The sequence below is a fragment of the Carcharodon carcharias genome, chromosome 10 (genome assembly GCF_017639515.1).
Source record: "Carcharodon carcharias isolate sCarCar2 chromosome 10, sCarCar2.pri, whole genome shotgun sequence".
Lineage (NCBI taxonomy): Eukaryota > Metazoa > Chordata > Chondrichthyes > Lamniformes > Lamnidae > Carcharodon > Carcharodon carcharias.
The window spans coordinates 137146287-137165247 of record NC_054476.1 but is presented as its reverse complement, the minus strand read 5'-3'; the positions used below and the strand labels follow the sequence as shown (position 1 = coordinate 137165247).

At 48.5% G+C, this 18961-nt stretch overlaps 1 protein-coding gene across 1 annotated transcript in view; it reads right to left on the bottom strand.

The window, feature by feature from the left end:
* bckdk (branched chain ketoacid dehydrogenase kinase) overlaps positions 1-18961 on the bottom strand; it is a 69081-nt gene that overhangs the window by 31133 nt on the left and 18987 nt on the right. The window contains exons 4-7 of the mRNA XM_041196693.1: positions 18091-18138; positions 17815-17934; positions 11232-11330; positions 7695-7768 (exon numbers count right to left, since the gene is read on the bottom strand). Coding sequence (XP_041052627.1) covers positions 7695-7768; positions 11232-11330; positions 17815-17934; positions 18091-18138 — 341 coding nt within the window. The remainder of the gene's footprint in view (positions 1-7694; positions 7769-11231; positions 11331-17814; positions 17935-18090; positions 18139-18961) is intronic.

Below are 18961 nucleotides of genomic sequence, written 5' to 3'. Positions count from 1 at the left end.
TACTCATTTTCTTCAAAATTACCTGGCTTAAGTCAATTTCTTTCTCCCATTGATTTTACTCCCATTTTTTAGAAAAACAACACTAACTAAAATATAGGAAAGGCGCCCCCTCCCAGCCCACCTCCAACAAACTTGGCTTTTCAATAACAACATGATAATAACCAGATAATGTGTTTTAGTGATGCTGAGGGCTAAATATTAGCCAGGATTCCCTTTGAAATACTGCAATGGAATCTTTCATGCCAATCGGAGAGGGCAAATGGAGCCTTGATTTAACATCTCAATGGAAGAGAGAGAATGCAGAGGAGAGCAACAAAATCGATCTTAAATGTACACAGAATAAGGAGGGGAATATAGGGAAACTGAAGTATAAAAAATATTCAATAGTACAAAATAGCTTTTGTACTTTGAACTTTGGTTTTCAACTGTATCAATGTTGACCTCAATATTTCAAAGAGCCATTTGTACAGTAGTCATCTGGGGCCAGAAGTGACATTAAGGAGAGCAGGACCTGGACTTCCTTCCACTACGTTGACCCAAAGTGGACCATAGTGGTGAAAAATACTGTAAACTCAGGAAGAGAGGGGGGCAAGTGCCTCATCCATCGACTTAGAATTTCAACCACATTTTGACCTTCTCCCCACCCCACCCCACTCCGTAGAAGGGAACGCCACCGGTTACTCTTCATCACATCTAAATGGCAGCAGGTAGGCAAGGCCTAACAATTAAAACAGTTTCCCATTATTGAACCCTAGTTCAAATTGATTGACATTAACTTGATGCACTGAATAGCACAAAGATTAGTTTAATATTCACATTCTGATCAAAGGTGGCTTAAAAATTATTCTTTGAACACTTGCCAAAACCCAATTCAAATTCTAATGTGACTCAACCTTCACAGAATCAGTGAAACATCAGCACAGGAGAAAATCACTTGGCCCACTCGGTCTGTGCATCAGAACAAATTGCTCCAATTCTATTTCTGCTCTCTCTCTGCCTTTTAATATCTTTATTAAAATATTTATCTGATTCTTCTTCGGTTAACAATAATCTACTGTTTGGTTGAGATGTTGAACACTAAAGGATTGATCCTACGGCAGTATCCAAAGAGAAGCAGGAATTCCCTTGGTGTCCCGACCAACATATCCCTCAACTAACAGCACTAAAACCGCACTAACTGTGCTGTTTGAGAGCCACTGCTGGATGCATAATAGCTGCCATGGTTTACTATCTAAGAACAGCAAGTGCACTTCAAAGAAATGTCACAGTACATGAAGCAACTGAGAAAGTTTGAGACATTTAATAACACATTGGCCCAGATCTTCCAGTCCCCAGATAGTCGGAAGACTGAAGGTACCCCGAAAGATACCCACAGGACCCATGGACTTACATGGGCAGTTTGAACTTCCGAGAGTCGGTTTTACCCTGCCTGGACTGCTTTGTGATCAGTCAGAACCCATGCAGACTTGGGTTGTTTGCTCTATACTTACCCTGGTTTTTACATGGATTTACTGGAGAGATTTTCATGGCAGGTAGAAACACAGCAAAACTTGAAGTCAGCCAGCTGGAGCACCAAAGCCCATCCCAACTGGATAGTCCTCACCACGCCTCCTGGACATTATTCGCCCTCCCGCAAGTCCGACAGGGCTCACCAGCCGCCCCCCCACAAGCCCGGAGCCAGGGCTCACCCCCTTCCACATGCCCGACAGGGCTCACCTGCCACAACCTCGACCCCCACCCCCCCCAACATCTTCCGAACCCCACCACATGCTGGACAGGGCTCACTGTGCACCACCACCCCCCCCCCCCACCCCCCATCCTGGAGCCAGGGCTCACCCCCTCCCATTTGCCAGCCAGGGCTCACCACCCAGCCTCCACCCCTCCCCACAGTGCTCACACCCTCCCGCTCCCCCTCTCCCAAATCACTCTTACTTCCCAGAATATGGCAGCTAGCACCGTTAAAAAACAGTGTGTGGCTTGGCCTCTCCTGCGCTGCACCAAGGCCTGCCTGGTTTTCCACGATGGGGGCTTTAAGGAGCAGCCAGCATCAGACCTCTGGCCTTAATACGCTGGCGGGCAAGTGATATTTTTTCCTGTGATTAGCGTCGATTGGAACTGTTCCGATGTTAATCGGAAAATTTGGGCCATTACATAAACGCATGTCCTTTTTCTTCTTTACCTAAAATTTTGTGAATAAATCCCCCTACTTACAGCAATAAAATCCATATTCAAATAACTCTTTTTATAAATTCATGTCTTCTAACCTACCCCTTCACACTTCTCATGGTTATTCCAACTTTGGAACGCACAAACAAGAAATACTTCAAGCTGCAACCCTCATTATCAAAGTCAAGTTGAGCCCTTGTGGAAAAACAGATGTTTTAAATATTTCGTGGGCAATTAGTCCTGTACTTTGTGGCACATAAACCAGTCAAAATGAAGCAAATCACACCTTCTCTGAAGTCGCAGGTTGGCTGCCCATTTTCAATACTGCACACAGCCCGTATTCCAGACTGGGCCATTGCCAGAATTTACTTGTGCCAATACTCAGCACTCTCCCTGACCTTCTTCTCACTTCATAGTGAAAGGATCTTTGTGATTATGTCACAGGACTAGCAATGGTTGTATTTGTTGGATGTCAATCATCTCAGTTCCAAAACATCACTGCACCACAGGAGCTCCTCAGGGTAGTGTCCTCGGCCCAACCATCTTCAGCTGCTTCATCAATGATCTTCCTTCCATCAAAAGGTCAGAAGTGGGGATGTTCGCTGATGATTGCACAATGTTCAGCACCATTCACAACTCCTCGGATACTTAAGCTGTCAATGTTCAAATGCAGCAAAACCTGGACAACATTCAGGCTTAGGCTGACAAGTGGCAAATAACATTTGTGCCACACAAATGCCAGGCAATGGCCATCTCCAGCGAGAGAGGATCTAACCATCTCCCCTTGACATTCAGTGGCATTACCATTGCTGAATCTCCCACTATCAATGTCCTGGATGGGGGGGTTACCATTGACCCGAAACTGAACTGTACCGGAATGCACTGCCTAAAACGCTTATGGAAGCACATTCAACAGGAAGTTTAAAAAGGGAACTGAACATGTACTTTTTAAAGAAATTGTAGCATGGCTATGGGGGGAAAAGCTGGGAGTGTGGCCAACTGGATAGCTCTTTCAAGAAGAGTCTGTACAGCTATAATGGCCAAATAGCCCTCTTCTGTGCTGCCAGAGTCTATGAGGACAACAAGGATGCCATTGGATTTTTACACCCATCCATGGAGGCAGATGGGACCTCAGTTTAACTTCTCATCCAAAGACAGCACCATCAACAATGCAGCAATCCTGCAGCACTGCACTGGCAGTGTCAGCCTCGATTTTATGCTCAATTCTCTGGAATGGGACCAACAACATTCTGACTCCAAACCAAGAGTGCTTTCACTTGAGTCACGGCAGACACCCAAGGACATACAGGCACAAGACAGAGAGAATGTCTGCCATACTTAATTCATGTATCTCCTCAAGTTTCCATCCCACTGTAGTGCATCTCCTGCACCTAAAGGAACACAGAAACCTGCTGACCCACCTGTGCAATTCTATTGCTACTCACTGGGACATGCATGAGAGTGGTTAAGGTGACTGACTGACTGGTTTCTTTAGCATACCCTCTTTCTCCCCACCCCCAGCACCTGACCTCTACACAGCAGCTTTGATAAAGCATCACACAATAGGCTTGTTAGCGAAACAAAAGCTCATGGAATTAAAGGGGCAGCAGCAGTATGGATACAGCATTGGCTAAGGGATTAAAAAAAACAGGAAAGATTGGCGAATGGCCTTTTTTCCGGCTTGAAGGGAGGTAGACAGTGGTGCTCCCTGGGGTTCAGTGCTAGGACTGCTTTTGATATATGTTAATGACTTGAGCTTGGGGATAGAGGGCACTATTTTGAAATTTTCAGATGACACAAAACTTGGAAGTGTAGTAAGCAGTGAGGGAGATCATTTTTTTCATTCTTTGACAGGGTGTGGATGTCACTGACTAGGTCAGCACGTTTTGTTGCCCATCCCTAATTGTCCAGAGGTGGTGTCATTAACTGAACATTCACCTCAACACTGTTTGTAGGATCTCGATGTATGCAAATTGTTTGCTCAGTTAGTCCACAGAGCAACAGATCACTTGAAAAGTAGTTAACTAGCTATGAAGCGGTTCAGGATGTCACTAAGGCTTGAAAGTAAACTCCAGGTTTGATTCATAATCTATGCTGAGTGATTGAAACTCAGCAGTGGCTTCAGTGCTCCTGCACAAGTGAGAGGGAGAAATTAGCCTGGATTTGCCACTTCTTATTGCTACGTAGAAGTTCCTGTGTAAGAGAGAAGAAGAATGGCTGCAGTAACACCACGAGTGACAGGCTGCCAATTCTCACTGACTGGGCTTCCACACGACCGACCACTTGAGCAAAGTTAGGGTGTGATTGCTGCCTACGGATCCTTCACCAGGGTTAATGGTCGAGGAGACGAAAGGAGAAAACTGTAACCAAAGAGCTACAAGGGACATTGACAGCGTCCTCAAATGCTCCCTCCCTCCACAAAACCCCTGATCCAGTCTGCTATTCACCTGATCTAGATTCAGTAGCTAAGCCCATCCCCAGGGCTCTATAATTTATCAGACAGCAACTTACAGTACAATGTTCCCTCTGCCCTCATCCTGCCTCTGTTCTGTGTCCTCAGCACAGGCAAGGTCAGGAACTAGTCACTTTGACAACTGCAGCTGGGTTACTTGTGTTTTAGCCCTTGCTATTCACTAAATTAATAGATAAAGATACTGTAAGAGTAACGAGAATGAGACAAAGAGACAAAAAAGAATAAATTACATGCTTCCAATGAAGTCAAAGACCCAGCCATATGTTTAATTTTAACAAGCACACAAGGAGCAATGACAGGAATGTCAGCCTTTCCCCTGCCCTTGACATGCCAGAACCTAGCGGCTCATTGCCAAACAGACTACATAACGTTCATAACGTTCCCTCTTCAGCTGATTATCATGACCCATCCACTTGCAAATAATAGATCGTTCAATTACTAAAATATCACAACGCCAGGGCCAAAAGTTTAAGTGTCACACATTTGCTAGAGAAAAAAAATCCTTAAAATAAACTCAGTCCAACTAAGATTTTGGTTAGTGAGGACGCATGGTTTCCTACTCAAGTTCCCAAATATCCTGTGGGCTGAAGCACAAAGGACAAGATTTTCAAATCTATGAATTAGCTACAAGCAAATCTGTTAGTGGATTACTTTAACCCTTCTGTATTGCGGAATCATTTTCACTGGACACTGGATTTACTATAGTTTTAGTATCAAAAATAAACGTGCACATGTCTTGATGTTCTGGTGTCGCCAGGCGAATTTACAGTGTGTTTCTGTTCTGGTATCGCCACTATATTGCGACATGTATGGTTGTTCTAGTGTTCCCAATCTGCCCACAGTATAATGAGGGAAAATTCAGGATACAGGTAAGTAGATCATACTGCACCTGCACTCAAAGTGGAAATATAATCAGGATTAAGCAATTCTCATGGGAGCGCAGTGTGCTGTTCTGCATTCCCCAGTGAGTGCACTTACATAGTGGCACTATATCACTGGACCTCCCTACTTACTCACACAGCAAGGTAAGATAGAGTATCAGAAAGAAGGAAACAGACACAACAAAGTAAATTTACAACCTGGGATTTAGATACCATTACTCAAAACAGCTTAAATAAAGGCACAGATAAATGGGTAACCTACTTCCAGGTCTGGGCAGAGATCTTTTTGATAGCTGCCCACTCCCTGCTGAAAATGTGCTTGAACAACTGGGTGGCTCACCTGCTCAAATTCCCTGCTTTTCATGACTAAAGTTGGTTAACAGTTGTGCCTCTGAGCCAGAAGGTTGTAGGTTCAACTTTCACTCCAGAGACAGGCCTAAAATACAGTTTGACACTCCCCTGCAGCACCGAGGGAGTGCTGCATCATCGGAGGCGCTATCTTTCAGATGAGGTGTTAAATCATGACACTGCCTGTTCTCTTGGGCGGAAGTAAAAGATCCCCGGCACTAATCTCGAAGAACAGGTCATTTCTTCTCGGTGTCCTGACCAATACACATTCTTCAACCAACATCACAAAAACAGATTGTCTGATCAATAACACATTGCTGTTTATAGGAGCTTGCTGTGTGCAAACGGGCTGCTGTGTTTTCTACATCACAGAAGTAACTAAGCTTCATAAGTATTTCATTGACTGTAAAGCACTTTAGGAGACCCGGAGGCCAAGAAAGGTGCTATATAAATGCAAATTTTGTATTATATGAGCTGCACAATCTGCCTATAGGGTGCCTCTTCTAGATTATATAGTGCAATTTAGGAATTTATGTAAAACAACACCGGGCTTGGTCAACATCCTAATATAAAGCAACAAACTGCAGCTGCTGAAGATCTGAAAAGCAAAGAAAAAAATCTGGAAACACTCAGCATGTCAGGCAGCCTCCAATTATGCAAGCTAACTTCCAGAGTGCAAAACGGTTGACTGAGCAGTTCTCCCCACAGATGGGCTGGCTGTGTTTTCCCAGCATGTTACGTTTTTGCTTTTGATAATCCACATCCTAATTTTACCACAGTACGCTAGCATCGAAATACACTGCATTAAAAGTTTAAATTGGCCAAATCAAGACTGAATCTCATAGATAATCAAATTCAAACTTCAAAGAGAGCAGAATTCAGTGCAGCCCCTGGCAGTAATCTTTTGCACTGATGTCATTTTACTTTGGACACAGAGGGAGAGGGACAGTGGGGACTCAAGTTTGAGAAATGGGTGATGGTGGATCAGTTTCTGGAAGTAATGGGTTTAAGAAATTAGGCAATGTTGTGTTTTTTAAGCTTTCAGCTGAGATTAGACATTTCCGATCCATGGTTTTGCTAAAAACTGTTAGCATGACTGCATAATGCAATTCACATTCAGGTAACGTAGATGAGCCAGTGAATGAATTTTGATTTTCTCCTCACGGTTTGAATACTGAGGTCTCGTGGCACAGCGGTGGTGTTCCTATCTCTGGACCAGAAGCTCCAGGTTCAAGTGCCACTTCAGGACCTGATGGCCACAGAAGGTGCATCCATTTCTTAGCCAAACAGGTTGCTTTTTGGCCTGTAAATGCTTCCAATCTGCCTGATGGCAGGTGTTAAGAGTGGGAGAGTTTCCTGGTCAGTCATACTGCAGAAGGCAATGGCAAACCACTAGTATGATCATGGGTCAATCCAATGGAAGTCCATGGTTGCCAATGCCCTCTTAGGGCATGGTACCCGAAGCAGGAGGAGGAGGTTGAATGTATTGTACATGGAGCTTCACTGTTTAACTACATCCCCTTCCAATGGGAGATAAGCCTGTTGAGTACAGCTCCACAACCTGTGACCAGTTAGAGAGGGACACAGGTGACAGAATTTGACAGATCGGGCCAATGCTCTGAGCTGGCGGTGAGGATCCTCCTCAACCTGTGCCTTGAAAAATCACTGGTGCACTGCTCCAGTCTTCTGTCCATCAGCCTCACTTGACAGAAGATTCACAGGTATGTGAATGCCACGAGGCATTGCACTGCCCACAGAGAATTAATCCCAACACCTTCTCCACTTCTTCCAACTTCAGCTACCATTATAACACAGGGGAGACTCACCGAGCAAAATCTACCCATTTCTCAATGATCCTCTTTGGAGACAGTCGTGTGCAGATAATTCCCACAAAGTCAGGCTGCAGAAAGAAAAGAGAGGAACAAACGTCAGGAAAATCCTTCAGGAGCAAGATAAATTGAATTTACAGAAATAGGCCATTTGACCCGTCCATGCTGGTGTTTGTGCTCCACACATGTCTCCTCCCACCAAACTACATTTCACCATATCCTCCCAAAGATGCAGGATTTGTTTTGGACCAGGAAACCAATGGCATTTCCTAGTTCAGGCTATCATGAGTATTGGAGGACTCGATGGGAGGACAGGAACAGAAGTAATGAACAGAGCTCAGAGTTACCCTAGTCTGCTGACCATCCTTCCTACTCAGTTTTACTGTGGGTAGCTAGAGCTAGATATGGCTGTACATCACATCCATCTATGACATAGCTAAGTAGTTTACTTCAGGCCTGCATTAACACAGAAGAAATAAGGTCTCAGAAACAAGAGTGTCAGCTGCGGTGCAGTGGTAATACTCTTGCCTCTAAATCAGAAGATTATAGGTTCCAGCCCCATTCCCAAGACTTGAGTGCAAAAAGAGGTTGATACTCCAGTGCAGTTCTGAGGGAGGGCTGCACTGTTGGAGGCATCACCTTTCAGATGCAACATTAAACCAAGGTCCTGTCTGCTTTTTCAGGTGGACATAAAAGACTCAAAGGAAATATTTGGAGGAAACCTGGGGAGTGCTCCCTTGTGTCCTCACCAACATTTACTCCTCAACCAACATCACCAAAACCCAATTAGCTGCTCATTACTGTCTATGGGACTTTGCTACATTTCATTCAAATTCAAAAGTGGCTATAAAGCACTTTGGGATGTTGTAAGGTTGCGAAGGGCACTATATAAATGCAAGTCTTTCTTTCGTTCCCATGTCACGGCATCATCTTTCCATTTGATCCATTGATAAGTAAATTTGAATATTGCTGAAAAAAGACATTTTGTCGAAGCTTTTCGTCTTGCACTCATCAGGACAATCGCAAGAACGCCAATGTCAGGGGAAACAACTTTATACTGTTGCCATGGTATCCCCTCTAGGCCCAGCTCTCACAAATATCTTTGTTGGGTTCCATGAGAAATGTATCTGCGATGGAATGACACCTAACCCCCTACCCCTCACATATTTCTGAGATGTGGATGATACATTTGCTGTATTTAAATCGATAGCGGCATGTAACAATTTCCTTTCAGGTCTTAATGGGCTCCATCCCGTACTCAAATTCGTGAAATGGAGCAGTCAGATGAACTCCCTTTCCTTGGTGTACTTGTTGAGATATCTGCCAGGGGATTCTCTGCCACAGTCTACTGCAAGCCTACCCTCACTGGTCAATACACTCATTGCAGTTCTTACATTTCCGTGTGCTACAAGATTGGTCTTATCGGCAACCTCATAAATAGGGCCCAAGCCATTTGCTCACCATGCAAGCTTGATGCTGAAATAGGGCACATCAAAGACATCTTGCAGGATAACGGCTACCCTGATCAGATCATTTCATGCTATATATCACGCAAACTCATGAACGGGCCTCAGGCCATCACTTTCGATCCTGAGAAGTGCCCAGTCTACCTCAGATTACCCTGGAAGGGCAAGGTATCTCAAACATTTGAGCAACAAGTGAAGCTAGCTGTATCACAGTTGTTACTATGCAATAGCAACACGATTGGTATTCGCCACTAACAGGATGCTGCTGTCAAGCCAAATAGACATCTGTCTATTTTGGGTCAAAATCCTGGTACTCCCTTCGTAACAGCACTGTGGATGTACCTACACCACATGGACTGCAGCGGTTCAAGAAGGCAGCTCACCACCACCTACTCAAGAGCAACCAGGGATAGGCAATAAATGCTGGCCCAGCCAGCAACCCCACATCCCATGAATGAATAAAAGAAAACACAAATGTGTAATGTGGTATATGAATTTGAAGTAGGCCATATGTCTTAAAGACTGGCGGATTGTATCAAACAGCATGTCCCAGCCGCTGTTTGCAAAGGGCAATGCACAGACTATACCAGCCCGTGCTTGCAAAACTGAAAACACAGTGCCCAACATTAGATTCGATTCCGTGATTGGACAACATTTGCTAAATAATCTTGTTTGCTAAAAATTACGCTGACAACCAATTTAAGATGGTCAGTTGGGCTCACAATGTGGTGCATTTGCGTGTATTAGAAACCACATATATTAATACACAGGGTCCTGTTCTTTACAGACAGAAAGAACATGTACACACATTGTGCCTGTTTCAGCTAAATAAAATAAGTGACAGCCATTCGCTGGTTCATTCCTCAGTGCAATGCCTTGACTAATCAGAGTCAGGCTGTCTGGTTTAAATTTCAAACAATGCTAGGCAGTTAACTGTCAGTAACCATTAACTGGCGCATTCTTCATGACAATGCCTCTACCAGAATCCACTTGCCAATCAATCAGCACTCTCTTCTCATACAACATAAAGTTGTTGCTTCCCCTGACATTGGTATTCTTGCCATTGTCCTGAAGAGTGCAAGACGAAAACCTTCGACAAAATGCCTTTTCTCAGCAATACGCAAGTTCTTTACTACCAAATGACTATTTGAACAGTAAATGTTATTTGTTGGCAGTGCTCACGTCTCCCAAGACTCTTCCCACAGTGAGTCTCAGGAAGGAAAAGGTTACACATGTTTGAATTCCTGGCCAAGTGGTTGGCCATGCAAGTTCTCAATCTCAGCATGCATGTCAAAGAATATGCTGAGCAGAGTGTAGCCTCCTCATCTCAACTGAAAAAACACAATGTTCCAAGGTGCTCTGCTGCCTCTTTTAGGAGGCTGATTGCACAGTAGCACCAGATCTGGAAAAAATAAAATCATCCACCATTATTTGCTGGAGGGGGATTTTGGAATTTCCAAGCAAACACCCAACACAAAATAGCAACCATTACCATCTCAGGACTCTCCCCTCATTAACAATGCCCTCACCTCTCTTTCCCAGCAGTCACTCAGTAACTTTCAGGCACTCTGCTACACTGTAACTGCTGTGCGTAGCAGCTTAATCATAAACTTTATCAGCACTTTATCCAGATGGACTATGAAGGACAACACACTGTTTACTTAGCTCCTAGCAACAGATGAATTTCACTCCATGGGATATTTTCACTAACTCATTTTCCGTGTTTCCTTTGAAGTAATTCTCTTCCCCCAGTTTCTACACATTTTCTCTAGTTGCAAATGAAGAGTCAAACACGTTGCTTTTAAGAAACAATCACATTCTACTTATAGACCAGCTGGAGCTTGTTTTTTTTTTGGATCCTGAGAGACAGCTGGCAGCGAATCAGCACCTAGCATTTTAACACTTGTCACCAAAAAGCGGGGTCAGCAAACCTGCCCGGAAGGTTGGAATTCCAGAAAAGGCTGCGTAAACAACACTCTCCCAGAGACTAAACTGAACTAAACTCGGGATAAGTGGTGGGTATTATTGTGGATATTTACTGAAGGTCTTTGTCCCGTTGTGCACTTACATTATTCTCGTACAGGGTCAGATGATGTGTCGCCAGCATTCGGATTCCCAGACGGGAGGTCAGCGTGTTGTCCAGGAATGAACGGATTAATGACTCATCCTAGAAAATTGAGAAATGTCTTACAATGAAATGTTCGGATAACATCCTGTTAGCAAGTGCCATGCTCCAGGGGTTTCATCTGTGCCTTTGTTACCTCCAAACATGACCATTTCAATACTCTCTTAGCTGGCTCCCCACCTTACATTCACCGTAAACTTCAGCTCATTCAAACCTCTGCTGCCCAAATCTTAACTCGCACCAAATCCCATTCTCACACTGCCCCTGTAATCTCTGACCCACACTGGTTCCCAGTGGGCAATACCTCAATTGTTAGATTCTCATCTGCTTTCAAATCCGTCCACATGCTTGCCTTCCCTATCTCTGTAATCTCCTCCAGCCCCACAACCCTCCGGGATGTGCGCGCTCTTCCAATCCTGGCCTCTTGCGCATCTCCAATTTTAATCACCACATCATTGGCAGCTGCACCTTTGGATTTCAAGGGCATAAGCTTGGAATCCTCTCTCTAAACTGTCCACTTCTCTTTTTTCCTTTAAGATGCTCTTTCAAACTTACACTTTTGGTAACCTGCCCCAATCTCTTTCCTGGCTTGGTGTCAAATCTTGTCTGATAATACTTCATTATGTAAAAGCTGCTATATAAATGCAATTTGCTGTTGTTGTGTAAATTACAGAGCAGAAAGGGCCATGTGGTAGTGGTATATCAGCCTCCGAGCGCTGGGATACAGGTTGACACACATGCATTTTCCAATCAGCTGCACCAATTGTCGAAGGACAGAGGGCAGAGGCCTCTTTGGAAGGAACCGGAACAAGGTCTCGCTGGGTCACTCTTGGGCACCTCCTGCAGGCCAAGCTTTACAGCAGCTTTGCTAGAGGCCTGGGATTAAATTTCTAGACTGACTTTCAGTTGGGAAAGGTCCAGGCAGAGGGACTTTCCAGGGAAAAATACAAATAAATGCACTGCAAATTAGGTAGATTGCCTGCAGAAAATAATATTTTGGGATACAGAGTTTGAGAAATTTGAGACATAACATGTGGAACATGTCTAGGAAAAGGTAGGTAACTTTGCATCTATAGTTCCAAAGCTCTCACCCTTGGGGGTTTCCTCACCTCATGTCTGAGTCTGTTGTAGAGGTTTGATGTAATTGATAGCGATCGATTGCATACAAGTAACCAACAACTCCACGACTGTCATATCATGTAACTACCAGGAAGCTAGAAGGTGAACCACAAGGCCCCTAGCCTTCTTACATCTAACGATGTTCCTGACACTAATTCAAGATTGAAAACCAACAACATTGAAACAGGCAGATTCAGTTTGGAATTTGGGTAAGAATCGTTGGACTGAATTTTACAGGGGTTTGGCACCCTGAGTGTGATGCCAACCAATCTTCATGGAAGAGATTCAAATAACTTCCCCAAATATTAAAGAATCAAAGGTCTAGGGACAAGGAGGAATTGAAGGGAATTAACATTATTTTCTCCAGCACTTTTTTTTTACCTAATGGACTGAAAGTCGATAAATCCCCAGAGCCTGATAATCTACATCCTAGGGCACTAAAGTTGTTGGCCATGGAAATAGTGGATGCATTGGTTGTCATCTTCTGAAGTTCTTTAGATTCTGAAACAGTCCCAGCATATTAGAAAGTGGCAAATGTAACCCCACTATTTAAAAGAGAGAGCGCGAGCGAAATCGAGAGCGCGAGCGAAATCGAGAGCGCGAGCGAAATCGAGAGCGCGAGCGAAATCGAGAGCGCGAGCGAGCGCGCGCGAGCGAGAGGGCGCGCGAGGGCGCGCGAGCGAGAGGGCGCGCGAGGGCGAGCGAGCGAGCGAGAGGGCGCGCGAGGGCGAGCGAGCGAGAGGGCGCGCGAGGGCGAGCGAGCGAGAGGGCGCGCGAGGGCGAGCGAGCGAGAGGGCGCGCGAGGGCGAGCGAGCGAGAGGGCGCGCGAGGGCGAGCGAGCGAGAGGGCGCGCGCGGGCGAGCGAGCGAGAGGGCGCGCGAGGGCGAGCGAGCGAGAGGGCGCGCGAGGGCGAGCGAGCGAGAGGGCGCGCGAGGGCGAGCGGGCGCGCGAGGGCGAGAGGGCGCGCGAGGGCGAGAGGGCGCGCGAGGGCGCGCGAGGGCGAGCGGGCGAGCGAGGGCGCGCGAGGGCGAGAGGGCGCGCGAGGGCGAGAGGGCGCGCGAGGGCGAGAGGGCGCGCGAGGGCGAGAGGGCGCGCGAGGGCGAGAGGGCGCGCGAGGGCGAGAGGGCGCGCGAGGGCGAGAGGGCGCGCGAGGGCGAGAGAGAGGGCGCGCGAGGGCGCGCGAGGGAGAGGGCGAGCGAGAGGGCGAGCGAGAGGGCGAGCGAGAGGGCGAGCGAGGGCGAGCGAGAGGGCGAGCGAGAGGGCGAGCGAGAGGGCGAGCGAGAGGGCGAGCGAGAGGGCGAGCGAGAGGGCGAGCGAGAGGGCGAGCGAGAGGGCGAGCGAGAGGGCGAGCGAGAGGGCGAGCGAGAGGGCGAGCGAGAGGGCGAGCGAGAGGGCGAGCGAGAGGGCGAGCGAGGGCGAGCGAGAGGGCGAGCGAGGGCGAGCGAGAGGGCGAGCGAGGGCGAGCGAGAGGGCGAGCGAGGGCGAGCGAGAGGGCGAGCGAGAGGGCGAGCGAGGGCGAGCGAGAGGGCGAGCGAGAGGGCGAGCGAGGGCGAGCGAGAGGGCGAGCGAGAGGGCGAGCGAGAGGGCGAGCGAGAGGGCGAGCGAGAGGGCGAGCGAGAGGGCGAGCGAGAGGGCGAGCGAGAGGGCGAGCGAGAGGGCGAGCGAGAGGGCGAGCGAGAGGGCGCGCGAGAGGGCGCGCGACGGGGAGACAGACAGAGCGCGCGCGACGGGGAGACAGACAGAGCGCGCGCGACGGGGAGACAGACAGAGCGCGCGCGACGGGGAGACAGACAGAGCGCGCGCGACGGGGAGACAGACAGAGCGCGCGCGACGGGGAGACAGACAGAGCGCGCGCGACGGGGAGACAGACAGAGCGCGCGCGACGGGGAGACAGACAGAGCGCGCGCGACGGGGAGACAGACAGAGCGCGCGCGACGGGGAGACAGACAGAGCGCGCGCGACGGGGAGACAGACAGAGCGCGCGCGACGGGGAGACAGACAGAGCGCGCGCGACGGGGAGACAGACAGAGCGCGCGCGACGGGGAGACAGACAGAGCGCGCGCGACGGGGAGACAGACAGAGCGCGCGCGACGGGGAGACAGACAGAGCGCGCGCGACGGGGAGACAGACAGAGCGCGCGCGACGGGGAGACAGACAGAGCGCGCGCGACGGGGAGACAGACAGAGCGCGCGCGACGGGGAGACAGACAGAGCGCGCGCGACGGGGAGACAGACAGAGCGCGCGCGCGAGAGAGAGCGCGAGCGCGAGAGAGAGCGCGAGCGCGAGAGAGAGCGAGAGCGCGAGAGAGAGCGAGAGCGCGAGAGAGAGCGAGAGCGCGAGAGAGAGCGAGAGCGCGAGAGAGAGCGAGAGCGCGAGAGAGAGCGAGAGCGCGAGAGAGAGCGAGAGCGCGAGAGAGAGCGAGAGCGCGAGAGAGAGCGAGAGCGCGAGAGAGAGCGAGAGAGCGCGAGAGAGAGCGAGAGCGCGAGAGAGAGCGAGAGCGCGAGAGAGAGCGAGCGAGAGCGCGAGCGAGAGCGCGAGCGAGAGCGCGAGCGAGAGCGCGAGAGAGAGAGCGCGAGAGAGAGAGCGCGCGCAAGAGAGCGCGCGCAAGAGAGCGCGCGCGAGAGAGCGCGCGCGAGAGAGCGCGCGCGAGAGAGCGCGCGCGAGAGAGCGCGCGCGAGAGAGCGCGCGCGAGAGAGAGCGCGCGCGAGAGAGCGCGCGCGAGAGAGCGCGCGCGAGAGAGCGCGCGCGAGAGAGCGCGCGAGAGAGAGCGCGCGCGAGAGAGCGCGCGCGAGAGAGCGCGCGCGAGAGAGCGCGCGCGAGAGAGCGCGCGCGAGAGAGCGCGCGCGAGAGAGCGCGCGCGAGAGAGCGCGCGAGAGAGAGCGCGCGAGAGAGAGCGCGCGAGAACGAGCGCGCGAGAACGAGCGCGCGAGAACGAGCGCGCGAGAACGAGCGCGCGCGAGAACGAGCGCGCGCGAGAACGAGCGCGCGCGAGAACGAGCGCGCGCGAGAACGAGCGCGCGCGAGAACGAGCGCGCGCGAGAATGAGAGCACGCGCAAGAGAGAGAGCGCGCGCAAGAGAGAGAGCGCGCGCAAGAGAGAGAGCGCGCGCAAGAGAGAGAGCGCGCGCAAGAGAGAGCGCGCGCGCAAGAGAGAGCGCGCGCGCAAGAGAGAGCGCGCGCGCAAGAGAGAGCGCGCGCGCAAGAGAGAGCGCGCGCGCAAGAGAGAGCGCGCGCGCAAAACAGAGCGCGCGCGCAAAACAGAGCGCGCGCAAGAGAGAGAGCACGCGCAAGAGAGAGAGCACGCGCAAGAGAGAGAGCACGCGCAAGAGAGAGAGCACGCGCAAGAGAGAGAGCACGCGCAAGAGAGAGAGCACGCGCAAGAGAGAGAGCACGCGCAAGAGAGAGAGCACGCGCAAGAGAGAGAGCACGCGCAAGAGAGAGAGAGCGCGCGCAAGAAAGAGAGAGAGAGAGCAAGAAAGAGAGAGAGAGAGCAAGAAAGAGAGAGAGAGAGCAAGAAAGAGAGAGAGAGAGCAAGAAAGAGAGAGAGAGAGCAAGAAAGAGAGAGAGAGAGCAAGAAAGAGAGAGAGAGAGCAAGAAAGAGAGAGAGAGAGCAAGAAAGAGAGAGAGAGAGCAAGACCCATTCATCAGGATATAATATGCAGTTCTGTGAAAGGTCCCTCCCAATCATTAACCTGCCTTGTTCCCAAACATCAATGCTGCTCCATACCTGATAATTGCCTCAGTAAGATATCTTCAGATTTTCCCTCTGGGTGGACAGCCTAGCTACAGGCTGATTATTTTCTACTGCTTAAGTGTGCCCATCCATGACAGTTTAAAAGACATTTCATTCTATAACAATGAGCCCCCGGTTGCATTTTCACATTCAACACCAACAACTTGCATTTGTTGATCACCTTGAACGTAGAAAGTTATCCCGGAAGCACTTTGTAGAAGCCTAATCAGATAAAAGCAGACACCAAGCCAAGAAGATATTGGGAAGGGTGACCAAAAACTTGGTCAAAGAGGTGGATTTTTACTTTACAACAGTGACAACATTTCAAAAAAATATCAGCTATAAAATGTTTTGGGACATCCTGAGGTTGTGAAAGGCACTATATAAATACAAGCCCTTCTTTCATTCTTTAAAGGGGGTGAAGGCATTGGAGAAGTTTAGGGAGGAAGTGTCAGAGCATTTATACAGGACGTCCGAGTGTCAGAACAGAGCTGGCTAGCCCAGATCCATTTAAATAGGTTCAGGATTTAGGGGAACAAGCATAAACTTTGCAAGGTCTGCTGGTTGATCTTTCACAGAGTTGTTTATGGACACAAGTTTAAACTAATATATATGACTGTCCAAACAGATCTGAACATGAGTGGACACAGCATTGAGAGAGGAGATTGAGGCAAGGCAAATGGGGGGGCAGGGGGGAGGGTCATGCACCAGGAATTGGGCAGGTGCAGAGCTAAGAGCAGAGGGGATGAATCCAGACCCAGCCAGATTAGGAGTGACTGACAACAGAATTATCACGACAGGACACATATATAACCACCTTCTAGTCTGCCTTATTGTGGCTCCACTATCTGATTGTCTGTCACACGGGCCAATGCCATATTATTCCCATTGAGCAATTAACTATCAAAAATGACACGCAGACCAATATTCAAATTTTCATAATGTGGGTGCGCAAAACAAGGCCCTTTATCAAGTGCTGCCAATTGAGCTGAAACCACAAGAATTACTTTGTTCAAAATAGCTGTTTAAGGCTGCTCTTTCAATCAAAATTAAGAGCTCGTTTAGCAAGAAAGCGTATACAAGGGTCTGTTTAATGGAGAGAGAGACAGAGAGAGATTAACGTAGCCATGAATTAACTACTTCCTTAAAGTTATCTATAATATATATCACACACAATGGGACTAGTACTCCAGAGGCCCAGGTTAATGTTCTGGGGAAATGGGTTCAAATCCTAACACGGCAACTGCTGGAATTTGAATTCAATTAATGAATCCTGGGTTGAAAGTTAGGCTCAGTAAAGGTGACCATGAAACTATCTGAAGAAGAGTCATACCGACTCGATACATTAACAGTTTCTCTCTCCACAGGTGCTGTTAGACCTGCTGAGTTTTTCCAGCATTTTCTGTTTTTATTTCAGGTTTCCAGCATCCACAGTATGCTGCTTTTATGAAACTATCATCGAATGTCATAAAAAATCCATCTGGTTCGCTCATGTCCTTCAGTGAAGGAAATCTGTCATCCTTGCCTAGTCTGGCCTGCATGTAAAATGCCCTCTGAAATGCCACTCAGTTCAAGGGCAATTAGGGATGGGCAACAAACGCTGGCCTCACTAGCGACACCCGCATCCCATGAAAGAATAAATTTTTAAAAATCCACAACGCTGGAGTTCACCTACCTGCACGTGTTTACGGCATTCCCTGAAGCCTTCAGCCAGCATCGTGACAACATCTTTGTGGTCGTCTAAGAGCTGACGAATCATCTTGCAGTACTGAGTCTCTGACTTGGTGTCGGTGATCTAAGGGAACAATGGAAAGAGGGAATTGCCCTTTTAGCTGCCAGGTTTGTGCAAAGCTTATAAAATCTTCCCTTTTAATAACAAAAGGGAGTGGTATCGCCACAGTGAAAGAAGCGGGGATGGGGAGGGTGGGGAAATGGCTACAGTTATACTCACTGGTGGGAAATCGGACAACATCTGAAAGGCTCTGATGTATAGCTCGTGCTGAAAAAAAAAGAACAAATTGCCAAATGAATAAGCGTAATTCAAAGTCAGCATTTGGTGCACATCCGTCAATCAATATTATTTTTGTGAAATGTTGCCAATCGCAAATTGGTAAGCAGCAGGAAGCAATGAATCCAATCCCCTAATTGTGTGAACTTGATACCAACGATTATCCCACTAACTGAAAATATAACCAAGAGCAAGGCTTAGAATTGTTATATCACAGGGGGCCATTCGGCCCATTGCGTCAATGCCAGCTCTAAGAGCAACTCAGCTACTCCCACTCACTCCGCCTTTCCCTGTAGCCTTGCAAATGTTTCTCTCCTCAGGTGTTTATCCAATTCCCTTTGGGAAGGCATGAGTGAATCTGCCTCCACCACAACCTCAGGTAGTGCATACCAGATCCTAACCTCTCACTGCGTAAAGTTTTTCCACATATCTCCCTGGTTCTTTTGCCAATCACCTTAAATCTGTCTCTACTGGGTTGCGATCTATTCACTATTGGGAACAGCTTCTCCCTATCTACTCTGTCCAGGGCCCTCATGTTTTAGATCATAAAAACCTCATTAAAGAAATAGTGTGCGATTGGTGGGAGGGAAGAATGTTTATCTGTAGTTAGGCCATCCTCCTCAGTGCCCATCTAAATGAGCCCTGGTTGACTGCTCAGGCACTCCAGCCACATTGCGGGAGGGGGGAGACATAATTTAAATATGAGGCCAAGCACAACTTGTACATACTTTGTGCATGGGCCCTCAGCACCCTCTATAATGGCCATCCCTATGTGGATATACCAGGCTCCTTAGCAATCACATTAGCAGCAACA